Consider the following 20,826-nt stretch of genomic DNA (forward strand, 5'->3'; position numbering starts at 1 on the left):
AACACCTTTTTCACTTGTGAAGTACATATTAAATAAATAAGTACTTCAGTACCTCGTCAAGGCCCTCCCCATATTAAAGTAGCAGCTCAGTACCTCGTCGAGGCCATACCCTATGCACTCCATGTAATAATCTATTAATGCCCTTTAATCTATATATAAAATCTATACAATACCCTTCCATGTATTTATAATCTGTACAATACACGTTCATCTACTTATAATCTTTATGATATCCTCTAATATATATATATATATTAACAACGGGAGCGTCACCCCCCCTATTTTCATATTTGGTACGCGTGTAGCCATAGCGGAAAGCGAACTAGTAACACTCAGTCCCTCCCCTCTCTCTCTCTCTCTCTCAAGGCGATCACTGGCAATAGCCTTCCTCTCTCTCTCTCTCTCTCTCTCTCTCTCTCTCTCTCGCAACCTCCACTCCATTATCTAAGGTCACCAAATCAGAGTCGGAGCTACAAAAATATACGTTAATCAAAGTAAAGTACTAATTGGATAATTCAGGTTCTCACAGGACAATTAACAGAATGATAATTCACAGTTCAAGTCTCACAGACAACCCCTCGGTATTTTAAGTCTTAATCAGTAATTAGTCACACCAATTATCTCTTCTCCAAAACACAGTCCCCTCACTAGGATACTTAGTCCCCTCCACTAGGACACTTGGTCCCCTCACTAGATCCACCTGTTTAGAAGACAGGAGAACACACTAGTGAGCACACACAATTGTAAAGACAAAGTCAAAAGATTAAATGAAATAGAACATCTTTACAAAATAACAGAGTAAGCCATATCTTTGGCTAAATCACAATAACTCACCCATTGCAGCTTGGAGTGTCAACACAAACAAATATAACTTTCGCAGAGCTATCCCGGCATCTGGCCTTTTCTCCTGTAGCTGTCACCCTAGTTCTTGGCTAAACCATGCCATTAAGAACGGACATAGTTCGTACACGAACACATGAATTCACACTCTTCAGTATCTGGTCGCAGCCAGTTTTCAAAGGCACCTTGAATAATAGCCTCTTGAACTCATACCTACAGAACGAACGTTGACCTGCTAAGTAAGCATCTTAATGTCACGCCATCCCAGAAAAGAGATATCAGCTTTCTTAAGCTGTCGTTCGGACTCTGTCTCCATGGGAAGGTTAAATATGATGAGTCTCCAATTTCTAAGAAATATCACAACGATACATATTATCAGTCTTTATTTATTACATATATATATATATATATATATATATATATATATATATATATATATATATATGTCTTATAAAAGTTGTATAATGTTAATGAATCACATATCATGTCTTGCTTGGAGACAGGCTGAGCTGTAGGGGCAGCTTTCTTGAGTGAAGGAATTTGGTACGTAAGCGTTTTAACCAAGATAAAAAAACAAAGAGGACCAGCTCGTCTTTGTTCGTCAAGCATTTACATTCGTTTGTACGGATGGTTTACAGGTCTAATAGACCAGGGCATTTGCGAAAGTCACATTCCTTTTGGTGAGAAGAAAGAGGTCAGTTGGTACACGTCAGGTGTCGGGAGAGAAAACCCGCATTGTAAAGGTATGACATATATTTTGTAAGACTTAGAAAACCGTTACCTTGGAAAAGAGAGAGAAGTGTGAAATACATTCTTTTACTTAATTACTTTGAAAAGAGTGATGTGTGAAGTGTATCTTTTATCCAATGTTATCTTTATTATAGATGGGTTCTATTCCATGGTACTAGAAACGGGATTCTCTAACCTGACTAATATAATGAACCGATTGACATTCTGGGTCTGGGAGTGAATTCTTAGTCAGGAGGGTAGGGTGATAACTTACTAGTTTTCTTTATGGGCAGATTTGGGTTTTTGTCACTATGACTTGATAATCATTTTGTTCTATTCTATATTCATCTGCTTTGGGTAATAAATAGTATATTTTTATACTTACGTGATCTTAATAGCCTAATAACATGTTTGCAGACAGACGTATTAAAGTGTTTCATGAGTGCGGTAAACAGGTCACGCATATTTGCGGTACGTATATGAATTCGGTTTCCAGTCATATGAAGATGTGAGTGTATTTTCAAGCTTCTTTTTTATTTTCTTCTTTTTATCTTTTATATTTTTTTTTTACTGTTTTTGTTGTTTATATTCCTTTTGTTCGTTTGTGGCGAATTTACTCGAGCGGAGTTTTTTGTTGCAAGTCACGCCCTGAGAGAGAGAGAAGAGGAAGAGAGAGAGGAGAGCGAGAGGAGAGAGAGGAGAGGAGAGAGAAAGAGAAAGAGAGAGAGAGAGAGAGAGAGAGAGAGAGAGAGAGGTGAGAGTTGGTGTGTGTGAGACGGTCGCCGGGGTGTATCGCTTAGTAAGCGTTTTGCTTTTTTTTTCTTTTTCTATCCCCTCTCTATTTTTTTTTTTGGTTTTTTTTTTTTTTTTTTTTTTTTGCTTTCATGTGGTGATATACTGGGCGTGGGGCGCGTTTGCCTTTTGTTATCCATTATTGGGGGGAAATTTGTATTAATTTTTCTGGATTATGTTTTGTGTATATAAATACATTGATGTTATTGAGATCGGGGAATCTTATAGAACAAAATAGCTTTTGGAAACAGAAAAAGATGGCGGATACTAAGAGTACCACAATGCTACTACATCACGTGACGAACGTGAGTGCGGGCGTGAGTCCTTTCAGAGGGATGATAGATGGTGTTCTATCACAACCTGTCCAAATTTTTATTGAAGGGGTGAATAATTATTTAGCGAGAAAGAATATATCGGACTATATAGAGGCATTTAGAGAGGCGAAAGCTTTGCTAGATTTCAATAGGGGAGATCTCTCCCATCGTGGCAGGAGTTTCCAATTTACAAAATGTCGTACCTGGACGGATTTGCAAGCATTTTTGAAAATGGCTCAAAGGAACACGGAGATATGGTGAGGGACCTTCAGGGTCTTTATCAAAACTACGGAACGGGCGAAGGGCCTAAGAGCCTCGTAGAACCATAGTTCAAAACAACCTTTTGACGGCAGTGGCGGGGATTGGGTAGGAAAATTGAAAACATCTAAAATGTGTTCAGGGGAGTAATGTCTCTCTTGATAACATTCATAAACTGATCTATTTTTCCCTGCTCTTGCACGATGTACCGGATGTGATAGTGAATGGCTTTGATGAAAAGATTGAACCTACTTCAGACAAAGAATTACTTTATGCCCAAATTGAGAAACATGTCTAAATGTTCCACTGTAGATAGCACAATTGAATGAGACAGAATTTTCTCCTCCTCCCCATCTGTGTGCAGAAGTTGAATATAACAAAAGATCCATCGATCAAAAGCAACAGCAGTTGCGCTGTTTCAACTGCCATAAACCAGGGCATCCAAAGAAATTGTGTAGGATTGGTACGTGCCATTGTGGTCTCATGGGGGACGCCCCAGAGCCCAGGCCTATAGTCTATGGAACAGAAGGGGATGTGGATATCCCGATATTTATAGACTCGGAGCGTCAATAAATCTAATGGACTATAATTTATATCCATGTTTTCCAATTACCCTTTGCAACCCTCAACGGAGATGGTATGTGATGTGCAAGCTCATAGATTAAATACCCTGAGTTGTGTTCAAATACAGTTTACTCTCGGTGACAGTGTTAACAGAACCATTTTTGGTAATGAAAGGAATTGCGTTGGGCAACAGACTTTTGCTGGGTCATCCTGCTTGTAGAAAACACAAGATTTCGATCCATGCGGGTGTTAATGGGATAACAGTCAGGATACCTGGGCCCGTATTTATCATAGCTCCTATGACATCTCATAAATATTCTCTCTTAAGTCACTCAATCACTCATAGTTAAGAGGAACTTCTAAGAGTGTTTTATCAACGCTCTGAGAGAATCTCTTAGCTATGAAAAACGGTATGTTAGGAGAAACTTTTAAGCGAAGATCTTGCTAACAATAGTGGAAAATATAATGCTGCAATCCATGAATATACAATTTTCGCCATTATTTTAATAAAAAAAGTATTTTAAAAATTCAATATATTCATTAATTATGGTATTAACCTTGTGATCTGTATATTATTGTTGAATTCAAAAGTATTTTTTTTCCGGGTACCTATATTTTATTTTGTAATTTTGGCGGACGCTTCAAACAACAAACAGACCATAGTTTCCGCCGGGCTTTCGCTCTGCTATAGCCTACTATACTCTGTTTTTTTTCATCTGTCCATCCGCCTATGGTGTTTTTGTATGGTAACACTGCGTCCCGGGCTTTAGATAGTTACGCTATTTGTAAGTTTTAGGTAAATAAAAGGATATCTGGGTGTACGTTTGCAACTGAAAAGTGTTTTAATAATTTACTGTATGTGAATTACACCGTTAATATTCGAAATAGGATATTATTATAATCGTAGAATGTAAGCTGACTGTAACTATCTAAAGCCCGGGACGCAGTATAACCATACAAAAACACCACAGGTGGATGGACAGATGAAAAAAAACAGAGTATAGTTAGAAATGGCTTCAACACCAACTGCAGTGCCTGTGAGTAGTAGTCCAAAACCCAAGAGGCAGAGGAAGGCAAATTGGAGGCAAGACGCTTGTCTTTGCCTGTTGCAGCTTAAAGACGAAAACAGGGCTGTAATAGAAGGGAAAAAATTCAACACGGAGGTGACAGCCAAGATGAGATGAGACACATGGGAAGACGTCACCAAAAAACTTAATGCTTCTTTTCCCGAGTCGACCCGCAGCAAGTGTGATGTCGAGAAGAAATGATGGGCACTGAAAACACAGGGAAGGGAAGAGCTGTGCAACCACAGAAAATCCTTTTCAGCAACAGGTAAGAAGCCATTCTTTTATCCATGATAATAACTGAAATTCCTAGGCTACTAGTTAAGTCCTATGTGAGACTAGGCATGGTAAAAAAATTGATAGTGGTCTGGCCATTGCTTTCACAGCAAGGTTAGGTTAGATAAAATTGTAGGCCATGACTCTACATTACAGCTGTGCTGTTAAAAGTAAACCTTGACCAGTGGTTTTACATGATAAATGTAACAATACGACCTAACCAAGCATAGTAATTCTCGAGATAATTTTCTAATTTAAAATTGCATAATAAGGAAGCTTTTAACAAAGAAAAGTTTTTTATCGTGGCCCAAAATGTAAGAATATCAAGGTTGAACTCTTAAATATAAAGGGGGAGGGTGCAGCTCACCCCCCCCCCCCCCAGATAGGAAATAACCAATTCAGTGACAGGTTAGGTCAGTGTTTAAGGTTAGGCTAGTGCCCATAATAGCCTAAAACACTTACCTAACTTGTCACTGAACTGGTTATTTCCTATCTGGGGGGCTGTGCCCAACCCTAGGCCCCTCTATTTTTTTTAGTTTATTTTTTTATTATTATTTTTTTTTATAGTTAAGCCTTCCACCTTGATATTCTTACACTTTAGGCCAAGATAAATATTTCTTCCTTAAAAGCTTTCATATTATGCGACTTTAAACTAGAAAATGACCATTATTGAGAATAACTCCACACCTTTATTTTTTTTCCTAAAAATATACCCAAAAATCCTTTGGCAAATCTATAGAATAGGTCTGAGTGAGCTTTTAAAAAAGTAGACACCTACAATTAAGGAGTAGTATAGTGTATAGAATACATAGATAGCCTACTAATAACAAAAATAACGATGTTTAAAGTTGAGGTTAGGTTAGCGTTACTATTGGTTAGGCTAGTGCACATAATTACTTATAATTGTTGGTAATAGCTTCGTGGTTGACATTGGAAAAAAACAGAAACCTACGTCGATAGCAAATGTCCTGTAGATTCCATTGATGCATGAAATAGTTTTTTTTTCATTATTTACATCAATTTTTGGCATAGTTTTTTTTTCCATAATTTATATAAATTTTTGGCAATCATCTTTCAAATCCTACATATTTAACATTATTATAAGTGCTAATGTTATAGTTTAACTCTTCAGCCACCCAAAACCCCCAGTTCCTACCTGTGATCCCCAAACATTGTCAGGTGTCTGTAAAGGTTTCCTCAATAATTTTATTGATACTAGATCATAATATGAAGTGTTTTGTAGTGAATTTTCTGGGTTTTATTGGCAAAAATAATGCATAGCTCATGGCTACAGTAACAAATTTAGTGGTTTTGTGCACTAGCCTATCACACATTACCAGGTAGTGTACGATATGTATGATATAAATTATCTATTATGAGCAGCAAGGCAGAACTTTAGACGCAGACCTAAACTCAAAATCTACTCATATTATTTTGGCAATTAGCATTAAGATTATTACTGTATTATTTTATGAAATTTTTGTTGCTAATAATACTGTTATTACAGGTGGTAGTCCCCCCCTCCAAGCCCCTATCAGAGATTGCAGTGGCCGTCGGGGCAATTTTAGGAGTGAAAAATGTAGCCATTTGTGGATTGGAAGGTTACTTGGATTCTTCAGTTGTTGATTTCAGGTACTAATAAACAAGTTTTTGGGAAAATAGTTTCTTTCCAGTCAATTTTGGTGCGAGTTGAATTATTTTGATGTGAGAGGAAAATGTTATTATTTAACTTTCAGACAATAGAGTACCATGTTTTGTTTTTTAGCATGCAAACAAAGGAAAAGGGAAAAAACAATATCAGATGCTGTCATATTTCAGGGATGAGTCAGAGGAGCCAGTGGAAGAGGCATGCGAAGTGGAGTATGAGGCATTCGATGTCACCTTTGAAGGTGATATCTCCACGGCATTAATGCAGACTTCAACACCATCAAGCCATCCACAGTCTTCAGTCCCTGCACCATCATCATCATGTGGTGTTGGTCAGACTCCTTCACCATCCACAGTACATGCAAGCATGTCTGCTGAAACTAGCCACGCTCCACATGCTCCACCTGCAAAGCGTCTTCTGTTTCCTTTGCCTAAGGACACTTTTCGAGCAATGCAACAAAAAGCAGAGTTGGCTTTATGGGAAGCCAAAAAAGCTGCAGCTGATGCAAAAAGAAAAAGTTACGAATTAGAAGCACAATATAAAAGCCTGTTAATAAGTCAGTTACAGGCATCTTTGCCCAGATGATTAATGTCTATTGTCTTCCCCACTCTCCCCTTTATCCACCCCTCCCCAATCATCCATCACCACCCCTTATTCTTTCACACATTCTGCTCTATCTAGGAAACATTTACTTGTTTGATTGTAGAATTAGGGCCCCTGGCCAAAACGATCTTTCATAACTTTGGATGATCGGAATGCTGGGGGGAGAGTAAAAGGGCATTTGCTGATGTGCAGTCCTGCTCAAGCACAGGATTGTCATCAGTTAATCATATTCATTCCATTTCTCATTTTTCCATTTAGCCATACTTTCATTTCAGCACTGAATGACCTTATAGGTCCCAGTGCTTGGGCTATGCCCTAAATTCCATAATCAAATAAAAAAATCAAAGATCGTAGAATTAACCCTTTATGGTCCAAGTGGCTCATATGGGCTACTTGAAATAGCTACTTTTGGTGCAAGGTTGCTTACCAGTAATTGTAAGTGTTTTTTTTTTTTAAATATCAGTAATTGTAAGTATTTTTTTTTTAAATTGTAAATAAATAACTAAACCATCTCAGTTTTTCTTATATAATTACCTGAAGTAAAAAAAAATCTGAAAAAAAAATCAAAAGAAATATGTTGGTAAAATACAGTGAAAAGATATAAAAAGTAATAAAAAATATAAACAGTAAGAAACATAACAAAAGTTTGATAAAAACTAAACAAATTAAAATTTTGATATACAATTTTTGAAGGTTATATGAAAGTCACATCCATGCCGTGTATCTCTTTATGTAATTATTGTTAAATAGAATCGCTAAATAACTGTCAAAGTCATAAGCGGTACCATCGGAAAAAAGTTTACGGTTACAGCCCGAAGTGTCCCAAAGTGGATGAGCTTGGTAAGTCGAAACTCACCCGAGGTATCCATATGGGCCACTTCATTGCATCCATTTCTTTAACAGTTTGTGCAAGATATGTGGGGTGAAGCCGTGCTTCAAAATTATAAATATTTGTAAAAAAAAGTTTTTCTGTTATTGAAACCAGACTGGCACCAAAAGATACCTTATACATTTGGCTAACTACTCTCCAAGTGACAAAGGCCAACCTTATGTGTAATTAGAGAAATGTGAACAATTCTGAACTTTTTCCAAATTGTACGCCTTCCCCCCTTGTAAGGTAAATCCGTACAGGTTATGGGGGTAGTGATTCCCATTTTTCAGGCATATATTTTTCAGTTAGCAACTACTTTGGAGCCTGTAAAGGTACTAGAGGGTCAAAAAAAACATTATAAAAAATGATGGCTTTACTGAATAAATTCTTAGTACAAGAGGACGAGCAGCAGCTTTGGGATATGGCCGAACAGATTCTGGGGTCAAGTCAGTGCAGGATGAGGTTGTGGACCCTGGTGTGATGGAGACAGAACGGACTGGCACTTTTTTTACCCCACGTGAAGGGGGAACTACAATGACATGTTTCACTTCTTGTTATGGTTCAGAGTAGACATTAAGCTGTAGGTCCTCAATAACCACTTGTTCCCTGCAACGTAAAAACGCGATACATTACAATAACATGCAACAAAAGACCCACTGTGTACTTACATGAAGTGGTTGTAGAGAATATTTTCCCTGAAAAGTGCACCATCTGGAACTGGTTCTCCTTGCGCAGGCTGGAACACTTCATCATGATTATGGTAATCAACATCCTCTTCATCTTCATTTTCATCTTCGATTGGGATGTTCCGTTCTTTGCATATATTATGCATGATGCCACATGCCATGATGATCTTAGCTGCCTTTTGTGGGTCAACTCTTATTTCGCCATGGAGAACCTGAAATCTTCTTTTTAGTTGACCTATCCCTCTTTCCACGACACTTGTGAGCCCTGTGAACAATATTAAAATTACCGAGTTAGTCTTCTTGTTGCAAATGGTAATACAGTGGTACCTCGAGATACGAAAGGCTCAACTTACAAAAAACTCGAGATACGAAAGCTGACACAAAAAATTTTACTGCTCTACATACAAAAAGTTTTCAAGATACAAAAGGCTTCTGAAAGTCCGAGATTCGCCCGATAACAATTTTGAAACTTGCGCCGCGCGCCACCATCTTAGTTCTAGTAGACTCGCCACCATCCTCCTGCTCTCCCATTGGTTCCTGATGCTAGCCAAGCCATGAGATCCTTCTCTCCTATTGGACAGCATCCCTCCCATCATGCATCTTACGTGGTGACGTGCCTTCGCTCGGCCACTTTGCACCCGAAGCTTTATCGTACGCATGTGGCATTCTTTCGGTCCAACGATTTCGTTTAGTATCGTAAATTCGTTAGTGATTTTGTTGTGCTACTTTATCGTGTTGTGAGAACCTAATTAGTATACATACTACATACATAACTTAATTACGTACAGTACATATTAGTCATAGATCCCAAGAAAGTTGCTGAAGTTCACAGAAAGAAGAGAATGCTTTCTATGGAGACAAAAATGGAGATAATAAAAAGGTATGAAGCTGGCTTGCGGTTGAGTGTGATCACTAAGGAATACGGCCAAAATCCGTCGACGATAGGCACCATCCTTAAGCAGAAGGAAGCCATCAAAGTAGCTACACCTTCCAAGGGCGTGACTATGTTGTCCAACAAGAGGAGCCATGTGCATAATGAAATGGAAAGGCTGCTTCTTGTATGGATCGAGGACAAAGAAATCGATGGCAATACGATAACTGAGACGGCAATCTGCCAGAAGGCCAGCGCTATTTTCGGCGATTTGATTGTCCAAGCCGAAGACGACGGCAGAGAGGGGACATCAACGGCAACCCCAGAGTTCAAGGCTTCTCATGGGTGGTTCGAAAAATTCCGTAAACGGACTGGCATCCATTCGATGGTGAAGAAATTGAAATTACGTAAAGTATAAAAAAGTAAAAAGAAATGTAAAAATCAAAAAACGACAAAATAAATTTTATTTTAAGTTTTTTGTAAAGTTAAGTGTTACAGTTTTGTTAATGTGTTTTGTAAAGTTTAGCTTGTTTTTCTGACATTCTTTTATGTGTTTCGTAAAGTTAAGTGTACGTATCTGCCATTTGTCCTCCTCTGCCGCCACTTTCGGAGATAGCCTCACTCGAAAGGTAAGCTTCCACATTTTACGTTACAGTAATAATATTTCTTGTACACTAATATACACTTTATTTACAGGTTTTGCATTTTTATTATTAAGTTATGTATTGAATGGTCCAAATTGTTGTAGTATTTCATTGTTTATAGGTCAATTTACCTTTATTATGAAATTTACTGGGGTGTTTTTGGAGGGCTTGGAACGGATTAGCCATTTTACATGTTAAATGTGGTCCAAGATACGAAAATCTCATGATACGAAAGGCGCCTCGAAACAGATTAATTTTGTATCTCGAGGTACTATTCGAGTTCAGCAGGCATGGCGTAAGGAAGCATATTATGAAAAAAAGTTGTTTATCTTGACCTAAAATGTAAGTATGAAAGTCGAACTAGGAAATAACCAATCAGTGATAGGCTAGGTAGGTGTTTTAGGTTTGTAGTATGGGCACTAGCCTAACCTAAACACCTATCTAACCTGTCACTGAATTGATTATTAGCTATACCTAGCCCCAGCAACCGCCTCCCCCCCCTTTTAACAGTTTCATAAAATGCTTCCCTAGCCTATGCCATGCATGCCGAACTTGAATATTACAATTGGTAGGTAATATTCTAATTTATCAGGCATCCCGTAAGGAAGCATTTAAGAAACGTTGAGGTAGGCTAAAGTATTTGCAAAAATTACATTAAGGTTCATACCTGTGAGTTGTGCATTAGCTGTGATGTCTTTATCTATCATAGTCTATGTGCTCTCTCATTTTTATTTCGTTCTGGCTTCTGAACAGATTTGAAACATTGAGCAGCTAATGAATCAGAAAAGACTGAAGCGGTTGATTAAACAAATATTAATGAATCTGTGAAGACTGTCTAAATTTGCATTTTACAGTAAAAATGTGTTGCCTCTCTGGGCGCTGCCCCTGACTCTGCTTATTGCCTCGCATTTTTGCTGTTTTACTCACTAAAGTACAAATTTTTCAATTGACACCCTGAGTCAGTGCTCTTAACCTTAAATGTAAACAATGTAACTAGGCTATGCATTAATTGTGATAAGCTTCTTGATGATGTCCATCAGGCCTTAGGTATGGGGTCAGCAACCAGCGTTTACACGGGTACCCACTATCCCCTAACAAATAGTATCCTGCAGGTATTCTGTACTCTTCAAATCTTCGCCAAAGTCCATTTTCACATAAATTTCTTGAGTCACGAACAGATCCTGGCCACTTTGCAACAATGTTCCTCACTAGGTAATTAGCATAAAAAACAACTTGTACATTGATGTTGTGAAAGTTTTTACTATTAACGTAAACTTCTTCAAAATCTTTTGGAGCAACAATTTTTATATGGGTGCCATCAATCACACCCACTACACCAGGGAATCCAGCAATTTGTGAAAAATCCACTTGTATTCTTTGAATTTCCACAGGATTAGTTGGGAACTTCACAAATCTTTGAACCATCCGTGGAGCTGTAAGAGCATCAACAGTCTGCATAATTATTCTGCAATTGTGGGCTGAGAGAGGCCAAAGTCATCATCATTGCAGAGTTGCATTTTGCCTGTTGAAAAATACCTCAAAGTTACTGCCACTTTCATCTCAGGTGTTACGGCATGACTCCTCTCTGTGCGGTTGGCAATCGCCTCTCTGATCAAGTCAGTCACATACATGAGGCCACTTTGATCAACTCTATATCTTTTTTTAAACTCACTGTCGTCATACACATCGAATATATCCAGTCTTGGACAAAAATTCCTCGGGCGGCGAACGCGGTGTTCTTGTTAGTCTGCCATGTTTACAGTCTGTGACTACCGCTATGAAAAACTCCTAAGTACTTAGGAGACCCCTCCACCACTCTTAAATCTCGGCCTGAGATATGAGTACTCATAGCGCGTAAGAGGCTTCGTAAAATTCTCTTAAGAATTTTCATAACTTTAAGAGTGTTTTAATGATTTAAAACACTCTTAAGGATTTGCGAGCTTTGATAAATACGGGCCCTGGTGTTTTTCTGCCCTATGAGAACGTGAATAGAACGGAGGACATGGAGGTTATTGAAAGAGGAGATCTGCTCGGTGATATTAATGGCAGTGATACAAGTGTTATGGAGAAAGGTAATATTAAAACCCACGTTGCTGATATGGGAAATGATTACAGGGGTTCTATCAGAGTTCACAGTGATAACAATGGTGCTGATGATACTTTGGATGGTGATGTTGATACTAATATTGATGTTATTTCTGATACTAACAATGCTGGGGATGATACTGAGTGTGGTAATGTTTGTGGGGCGGTGGAAAGGGGAGGTACTAACCACAAATATAGAGGTGTTTTATCCGAAGATAGTATGTTACTACCTGGTTCAAAGACTATGGTAAAAGTTAAATTGAAGGAAATGAGAAAACCCACAGATGTGTGTGTTATTGAAAATAGCGAAAAGCTTAGAGGGGTTGTTAGCAAGGCATCGGTGAACAGTGTATCCAAGGATGGGTTTACGTGGTGGGAGTTGCTAAACTGTAATGATACAGTGAGGAGATACCAAAAGAATACATATATATTGGATTTCCAAGATTGGAGTTGTGATAGTGGTTCAGTGGCTATCGTAGAGGGGAAACCTGAGTTTTCGGAGGCAGAAATGCAATCAAGGAAACGAATATTTAGAGAACATTTAGCTAATGACGATTATAGCGAACGCGTTGAAGCGATAAGCGGGCTCTTGGCAGAATTTGGGGATACGGTAGCCTTACAAGGTGATAAATTGGGGTTGACTAATGTGTTAGAGCATAAGGTAAATTTGGAGAGTGGCACAAAACCTATTTATATTCCTGCATATCGCATACCTTTCAAAATCAGAGAACAGGTAGAGAAAGAGGTTAATAGATGGGAAGAAGAAGGAATCATTAGACCTAGCGTGTCTCCTTACAACTTTCCCTTGTTAGCGGTGCCTAAGAAAGACGGTTCTGTCCGTGTATGCATCGATTTTAGACGTTTAAATGAGAAGACGATCCCTGGGGGGGGGGGGGGAAAAAAAACGCCCTTACCCAGTCGCATGCATACCAGATCTTTTTGTTGAAATTGGGGGACATAATATTTATAGCTCAATTGATTTGGCACAGGGTTTCTTACAGGTCCCTCTTAGTGAGAGCAGCAAGGAATATACCGCTTTTTCAGTGCCCAAGGGACACTATGAATTTACGCAAATGGCTTTCGGTTTATCGGGCAGTCCGATGACCTTTACCAGGTTGGTGAACACAGTTTTGCATGGGTTATTTGGCAAAAATGTTTTTCTGTATATGGATGACATCCTGGTCACAACAGACACGATCGCACAACACCTGGAAGTACTTACAGAAGTACTTAGGAGGCTTAGATTAGCGGGGTTGAAAATTAAGCTAGCCAAGGGCTCGTTCTTGAAAAAGCAGATCACATATATAGGCCACGTCATATCTAAGGAAGGGGTTAGAGTAAATGACGATAAAGTCAAAGCAATAGCGAATTTTCGCACCCCCAGATCAAAGAAAGAGAATAAGTCATTCCTGGGTATCGCCGGTTTCTTCAGGAGGTTTGTGGAAGGGTTCTCTAATATAGCAGCTCCCCTAACTGATGTATTGCACGAAGACATTCAATTTCAATGGAAGGAACCCCAGGCGGAGAGTTTTCAAAAGCTCAAGGACGCGCTAATGAATCCCCCTGTTTTGAACTTTCCAGATTTTAGCGAACCTTTTACATTAGTGACTGATGCAAGCCAGGAAGGTATAGGTGCTTGCCTTATGCAAAAGTTCGATGGGAAATTCCATCCTATAGCTTTTTATAGCAGGAAGTTCAGGACAAAGGGCAGCAACGAGAAGTCCATGGCCCCCATAGATAAAGAAGCCTTTGCAATAGTGTCGAGCTTAGTTCATTTTAAAATGTTACTGATGGGGAATAAAGTAGAAGTTCTTACAGACCACAAACCATTACTAGATCTTTTTAATAAACCTGATTTGTCGCCTGAAAGAGCTCGATGGTTTTTAACTATCAGAGATTGTGATGCCAAGCTCAAATATATAGAGGGCAAATTTAACGTGGTTGCTGATGCTCTCAGCAGGAGTTTTCCCGATACATAAGGTTTCCAAGTCGCACAAGTCACTAGCGAGTACATACAATGGGATATACCTCGCATAGAGCAAAGGCAAGATGAAGATGAGATTTTAGCAGATGCAAAAGCGTTTCGAAGAGGGGAATTAGTTAGGAAACGTCATAAGTTGCCTTTTTCGGGTTTGGAGTTAGAAGGTAATCTATTGGTTAGGAAAATTAAATATAAGTTGAGAACCAGTGAAAGTAAAGGAGAAAGATGTGGAAAATTTTGTAAGGAATTGTACGGTGTGCAACGCATGTAAGCCTGCAAGGACAACTTCATGAAAATTAGGATCATATCCTATACCGAGTAGACCTTTTCAGAGAATATATATGGATATCCTGGGGAATTTTTGTGAGTCTAGGTATGCGAACAAGTACTTGTTAGTGATAATAGATGAACTTACAAGGATAGTAGAAATTTCCCCACTTAAGCATAAAACAGTATCATTTGCAGATCTGGCTCACCCCAAAACCTTGGAATGTTTAGCTGAAGTCAAGGGGATACAGAAAGTAACAATTATTCCATACAGACCCGAGGCTAATGGGTTGTGCGAACGGGCAAACAGGAAAGTGCTCAAGGCTCTAAGGAAAACTGTAGGTGGTAATGATAAGAATTGGGACAGATATGTTAATGTTGTTAGACATAGTAATAACACTATGGTTAGTGATTCCATTAAAATGTCCCCATTTGAAGCTTTGTTTGGTTGTCCAGCACGAGGCACATTTGATTTGCTAACTATACCTCATCATGGGGAGGATACGATCGAGGCGTTGGTATCCACAGCGAGAGAAAGACATGCTTGTCTCAGCCATAATCTCGAATCCACAACCAGAGATATGGTACAGAAGAGTAATAGTAAAACATCTGATCCCAAGATCAATGTCGGAGACAAGGTATTTTTAAAACTTAACGTGAGAAATGAACTAAATTACAAATTAGGCCCGAAGTTTGAAGGTCCCTTTAAAGTACTTGAAGAGAAAATTGGAAACAGATTTGTAGCCTTAGAGGAAAAAACAGGTCGGTCGAGGTTAACACATATCTCGAAATTGAAAAGAATTGGTTGTGGTGATTAATATATTGTCGCGCAATTGCATTTTTTTTTTTTTTTTTCTAGCTGTCTGTTTTTTGCAATTTGGTGGCGGAATGCTTTTACTTTTTTTCTCTCTCTCTTTTATTTCCTTTTACTGTTTTTTTTTCTTATTATGCACAAATCTCCGGCGTTTTGGTGTAAGATTTCGGGGTTAATATTTTACGTGGGAAGGTGTTGCAATACGGCAAATCTTTTGTTTTAGCTGAGAAACGTGATGATAAACATGTGATTATTCCTGTGTGTATGATATTTGGGGCTGAATTTTTGGGGTTTCATGAGTCGAATAGATGACATTAGGGTTTTATATAATTCGGGTAATGTCGTGGGGTGCTATGATTTTTTTGTGGGGTTGTTAATTAAATGGAGGAAATATTTTTATCACTGGAGTGGTGTTATTATTAAGATGGTGATTTATATATATATATAAGGAGATGGCAATAATCCTTGGGGGTGACTTTCTTTTTTTCTGTAGTACGTATATAATTATGGAATTGTGAGTTTATCGTAGTTTTTTATCCCGAATAGGTGATAATTTCTTATACAATTGGGCAGTGTCGTTTGGGAAAGTTATGTCTTTGAGACAATCTTTGAGCAGCTTGGTCATGTCCTGGAGATAATTCTGTGAAGCGTGCTGATGTGGTTTCAGTATAGAACATTTGTTTGAGAATCATGAGTTTCTGAAGTTGCGAGTCTGACTATGCTGCAGTTTGAAGCACCTGAGGTGTTCACAGGTCGATTTTTGCTAATGATGCTGTAATGAATCCGGTTGCGGATTTTTCGCTTTGGAATTGATTACTCGGAGATTTGCACTTTTCTCGTAGATGTTGATTATGGCATTTCACGGGAATGTATCATGTAAGGGGATTCTTTTCCGGTCGTTTCTGGTCGATGGGATTGCTGCGGTAGCAAATTCTGTAACGGTATACATTCCGTTTTGGGAAAGATATTGAATTATATATATATGTTTCTTTTTCTCTTATGTGTGCTGTGTAATGGGGGAAAATTCACTTATTATTGTTGTTATTATCTTATTTTTTTCTTTTTTCTCTTTTCTTACGAGAGATGTTGTAATGAGGGTTAAGCTTTAAAAAGCATTTTTATTTTAGATAGGAGATATAATTTGTCAGGGTATGTGAGTTAGGTAGAAGGGGTGTTCGGCATTATATTTTATGGAAGTTAGTTAAATAAACCATAAAAGGGGTTTTTGCTGTTAGACGTTATGGGTTCTCTTTTGACAGCATGTTTGTCAGATATGGGATTATTTGTGAGGATTCAGTGGGTAACGATTATATTTTGTTTAGTGAGGAATTTTTAATATTTGGCTAGTAGAATGAGTATATTAATTAATGACGGATTTGTGGGGTAAAACAAGACTTTAGTTACTTTATGACCCTGTAGACCTTTTAAATATGGACAAACAATGACTTTAGAGAATTCCTAACTCTACGTGAAAGTGACAATGGAAACGACTTCGTTCTACAGTACCAGAGGTTGAGTCAAGTCTACACACGAATGGCGTTTCTATGGACTGCCTTTGCAAAGTATGAGATGTCTTCGATATATCGTCTCAGGATACGTTCTGGGATAAATCAGGAGTCTACAGTCTTTGATGAGGCGGGTGCGAGTAGCACTTGCATAGAAGTCACAGGATATTTCCTTGACAAAGCAGTGGTGACCACGTTTCCTTCAGTAAAAAACGTTGAATCTACAGTTTTGCGACGAGAGGGTGTTGGATACACTCACGAGGGTCGCAGACACTGAACAATGGCGTGTGCTGAGTTGTTTCGAGTTGGTTTACGCACTCGACCTGGGTCTACAACTATTCGTCGAGTTCTGCTTATCTTAGTGGCGAGGATGAGCCTTTCATTACTTAACGTTACCCTATACCAATATTAATGATCATATTAGGTGCTATACTGATCACAATTTGTGCGCTAGGAGTTCTTAAACTTTTGTGCATTTGACGAAACACAAGGGCTCCAGCAACTGAGGTATCCCGAAGTCATGTGGTAAATTGATACATTGTGCATTAGTTGCTGATGTGGTATGCGACAGGAGTGCACTCCTTTTGGTGAGAAGAAAGAGGTCAGTTGGTACACGTCAGGTGTCGGGAGAGAAAACCCCCATCATAAAGGTATGACACATATTTTGTAAGACTTAGAAAACCGTTACCTTGGAAAAGAGAGAGAAGTGTGAAATACATTCTTTTACTTAATTACTTTGAAAAGAGTGATGTGTGAAGTGTATCTTTTATCCATTGTTATCTTTATTACAGATGGGTTCTATTCCATGGTACTAGAGACGGGATTCTCTAACCTGACTAATATAATGAACCTATTGACATTCTGGGTCTGGGAGTGAATTCTTAGTCAGGAGGGTAGAGTGATAACTTACTAGTTTTCTTTATGGGCAGATTTGGGTTTTTGTCACTACGACTTGTTAATCATTTTGTTCTATTCTATATTCATCTGCTTTGAGTAATAAATAGTATATTTTTATACTTAAGTGATCTTGAATAGCCTAATAACATGTTAGCAGACAGGTAAGGGTTTCCAATTTGTGTACTTTTAATAAAAGGGGGGTTAAGAATATATGTGTGTGTGTGTGTGTGTGTATATATATATATATATATATATATATATATATATATATATATATATATATATATATATATATATATATATATATATATATATATATATATATATATATATATTGTTACGAACCGTCTATAGTTCATCAGGTTCTTTAAATTCTAGAACAATCGGGACTGGAAAAACTGGCAGTGATTGAGACCAACAACGGAGGGAGGAATTAAACAACAAAAAAACGGGTGTCTTAAACTAATTTAGTACAGTTACTTAGTGTTTACACCTTAATACAAGTGAGTCAGTACATCAGTCAATACCCTTGAAATTGGATCATCCAAAATTGAATTTCTAAAATTACTGAAAAGCAGCATAACAGAGTCCATAAATCCAACATTCAATTTTACCAAAAGTAATATCAACTGTACCAAAATTAACATTAATACAAACTTAACTAACAGTACATTTACATCATTATATGCAACGTTATTTAAATAAATAAATAATCAGGCAAAAAATTTCACGCCTTCAAAATGAACCAGCAGCATTACTCAACTTTATTAAGATACTCAAAATTAATCAGCAACAAAATAAAACAAGCATCAAAATTAAACATCAATACAAAGTTAACCACCGGCACTGAAATCATATAACCACAAGCACTTCAGGAACATAGAATACTAGAAGCAGTGGACTAGTTCCAACTGCGAGCCAAGTTTCTAGATGATCTAGAAATCCGACTAGTTGTTCGCATAACAGAGACTTTCTACAAGTAGAATCTCCATTAAGGAACATAGCATACTAGAATCAGTTGACTGCTTCCCTCTGCGAGCCGTGTTTCCTAAGATGATATTAGAAATCAGGACAAAGTTGTTTGCATAACAGAGACTTTCTACAAGTAGAATCTCCAATAAGGAACATAGCATACTAGAAGCAGTGGACTGCTTCCCTCTGCGAGCCAAGTTTCTACATAATCTAGAAATCCGACCAGTTGTTCGCATAACAGAGGCTTTCTACAAGTAGAATGTCCATTCAGGAACATAGCATACTACAAGCAGTGGACTGCTTCCCTATGCGAGCCGTATTTCTAGATAATCTAGAAATTCAACCAGTTGTTCGCATAACAGAGACTTTCTACAAGTAGAATCTCCATTAAGGAACATAGCTTACTAGAAGCAGTGGACTGCTTCCCTCTGCCTGCCGTGTTTCTAGATGATCTAGAAATCCGACCAGTTGTTTGCATAACAGAGACTTTCTACAAATAGAATCTCCATTTAGGAACATAGCATACTAAAAGCAGTGGACTACTTCCTTCTGCGAGCCAAGTTTCTAGATAATCTAGAAATCCGACCAGTTGTTCACATATCAGAGACTCTGCAAGTAGAATCTCCATTAAGGAACATAGCATACTAGAAGCAGTGGACTACTTCCCTATGCGAGCCGTGTTTCTAGATGATCTCGAAATCCGACCAGTTGTTTGCATGACAGAGACTTTCTACAAGTAGAATCTCCATTAAGGAACATAGCATACTAGAAGGACTACTTCCCTCTGCTAGCCGTGTTTCTAGATGATCTAGAATTCCAACCAGTTGTTCGCATAACAGAGACTTTCTACAAGTAGAATCTCCATTAAGGAACATAGCATACTAGAAGCAGTGGACTACTTACCTGTGCGAGCCTAGTATCTAGATGATCTAGAAAGCTGGCCAGTTGTTCGCATAACAGAGACTTTCTACAAGTAGAATCTCCATTAAGGAACATAGCATACTAAAAGCAGTGGACTGCTTCCCTCTGCGAGCCGTGTTTCTAGATGATCTAGAAATCAGACCAGTTGTTTGCATAACAGAGACTTTCTACAAGTAGAATCACCATTAAAGGAACATAGCATACTAGAAGCAGTGGAATGCTTCCCTCTGCAAGCCATGTTTCTAGATAATCTAGAAATTCGAGCAGTTGTTCGCATAACAGAGACTTTCTTCAAGTAGAATCTCCATTAACGAACATAGCATACTAGAATCAGTGGACTGCTTCCCTCTGCGAGCCGTGTTTCTAGATGATCTAGAAATCAGACCAGTTGTTTGCATAACAGAGAATTTCTACAAGTAGAATCTCCATTAAGGAACATAGCATACTAGAAGCAGTGGACTGCTTCCCTCTGCAAGCCATGTTTCTAGATAATCTAGAAATTCGAGCAGTTGTTCGCATAACAGAGGCTTTCTTCAAGTAGAATCTCCATTAAAGAACATAGCATACTAGAAGCAGTGGACTGCTTCCCTCTGCCTGCCGTGTTTCTAGATAATCTAGAAATCCGACCAGTTGTTTGCATAACAGAGACTTTCTACAAATAGAATCTCCATTTAGGAACATAGCATACTAGAAGCAGTGGACTATTTCCTCTGCGAGCCAAGTTTCTAGATGATCTAGAAATCCGACTAGTTGTTCGCATAACAGAGACTCTACAAGTAGAATGTCTATTAATGGAGATTCTACTGTTAGAAAGTCCCTGTTATGCGAACAACTGGTCGGATTTCTAGATCATCTAGAAACACGGCTCGCAGAGGGAAGCAGTACACTACTTCTAGTATGCTATGTTCCTTAATGGAGATTCTACTGTAAGAAAGTCTCTGTTATGAAAAAACTGGTCGAATTTCTAGGTCATCTAGAAACTTGGCTCGCAGAGGAAAGCAGTCCACTGCTTCTAGTATGCTATGTTCCTTAATGGAGATTCTACTGTTAGAAAGTCTCTGTTATGCGAACAACTGGTCGGATTTCTAGATCATCTAGAAAAACGGCTCGCAGAGGGAAGTAGTCCACTGATCCTAGTATGATATGTTCCTTAATGGAGATTCTACTGTTAGAAAGTCTCTGTTATGCGAACAACTGGTCGGATTTCTAGATCATCTAGAAACA

At 38.3% G+C, this 20,826-nt stretch overlaps 1 protein-coding gene across 1 annotated transcript; it reads right to left on the minus strand.

Moving 5' to 3' along the window:
* Positions 1 to 11,165: 11,165 nt before the first annotated feature.
* Positions 11,166 to 11,618, minus strand: LOC135198279 (putative nuclease HARBI1). Its single transcript, XM_064225850.1, has one exon. The coding sequence runs from the start codon at positions 11,616 to 11,618 to the stop codon at positions 11,166 to 11,168; it is 453 nt and encodes a 150-aa protein (XP_064081920.1).
* Positions 11,619 to 20,826: the final 9,208 nt, after the last annotated feature.

This window comes from Macrobrachium nipponense, chromosome 22 (assembly GCF_015104395.2).
Source record: "Macrobrachium nipponense isolate FS-2020 chromosome 22, ASM1510439v2, whole genome shotgun sequence".
Classification (NCBI taxonomy): Eukaryota; Metazoa; Arthropoda; class Malacostraca; order Decapoda; family Palaemonidae; genus Macrobrachium; species Macrobrachium nipponense.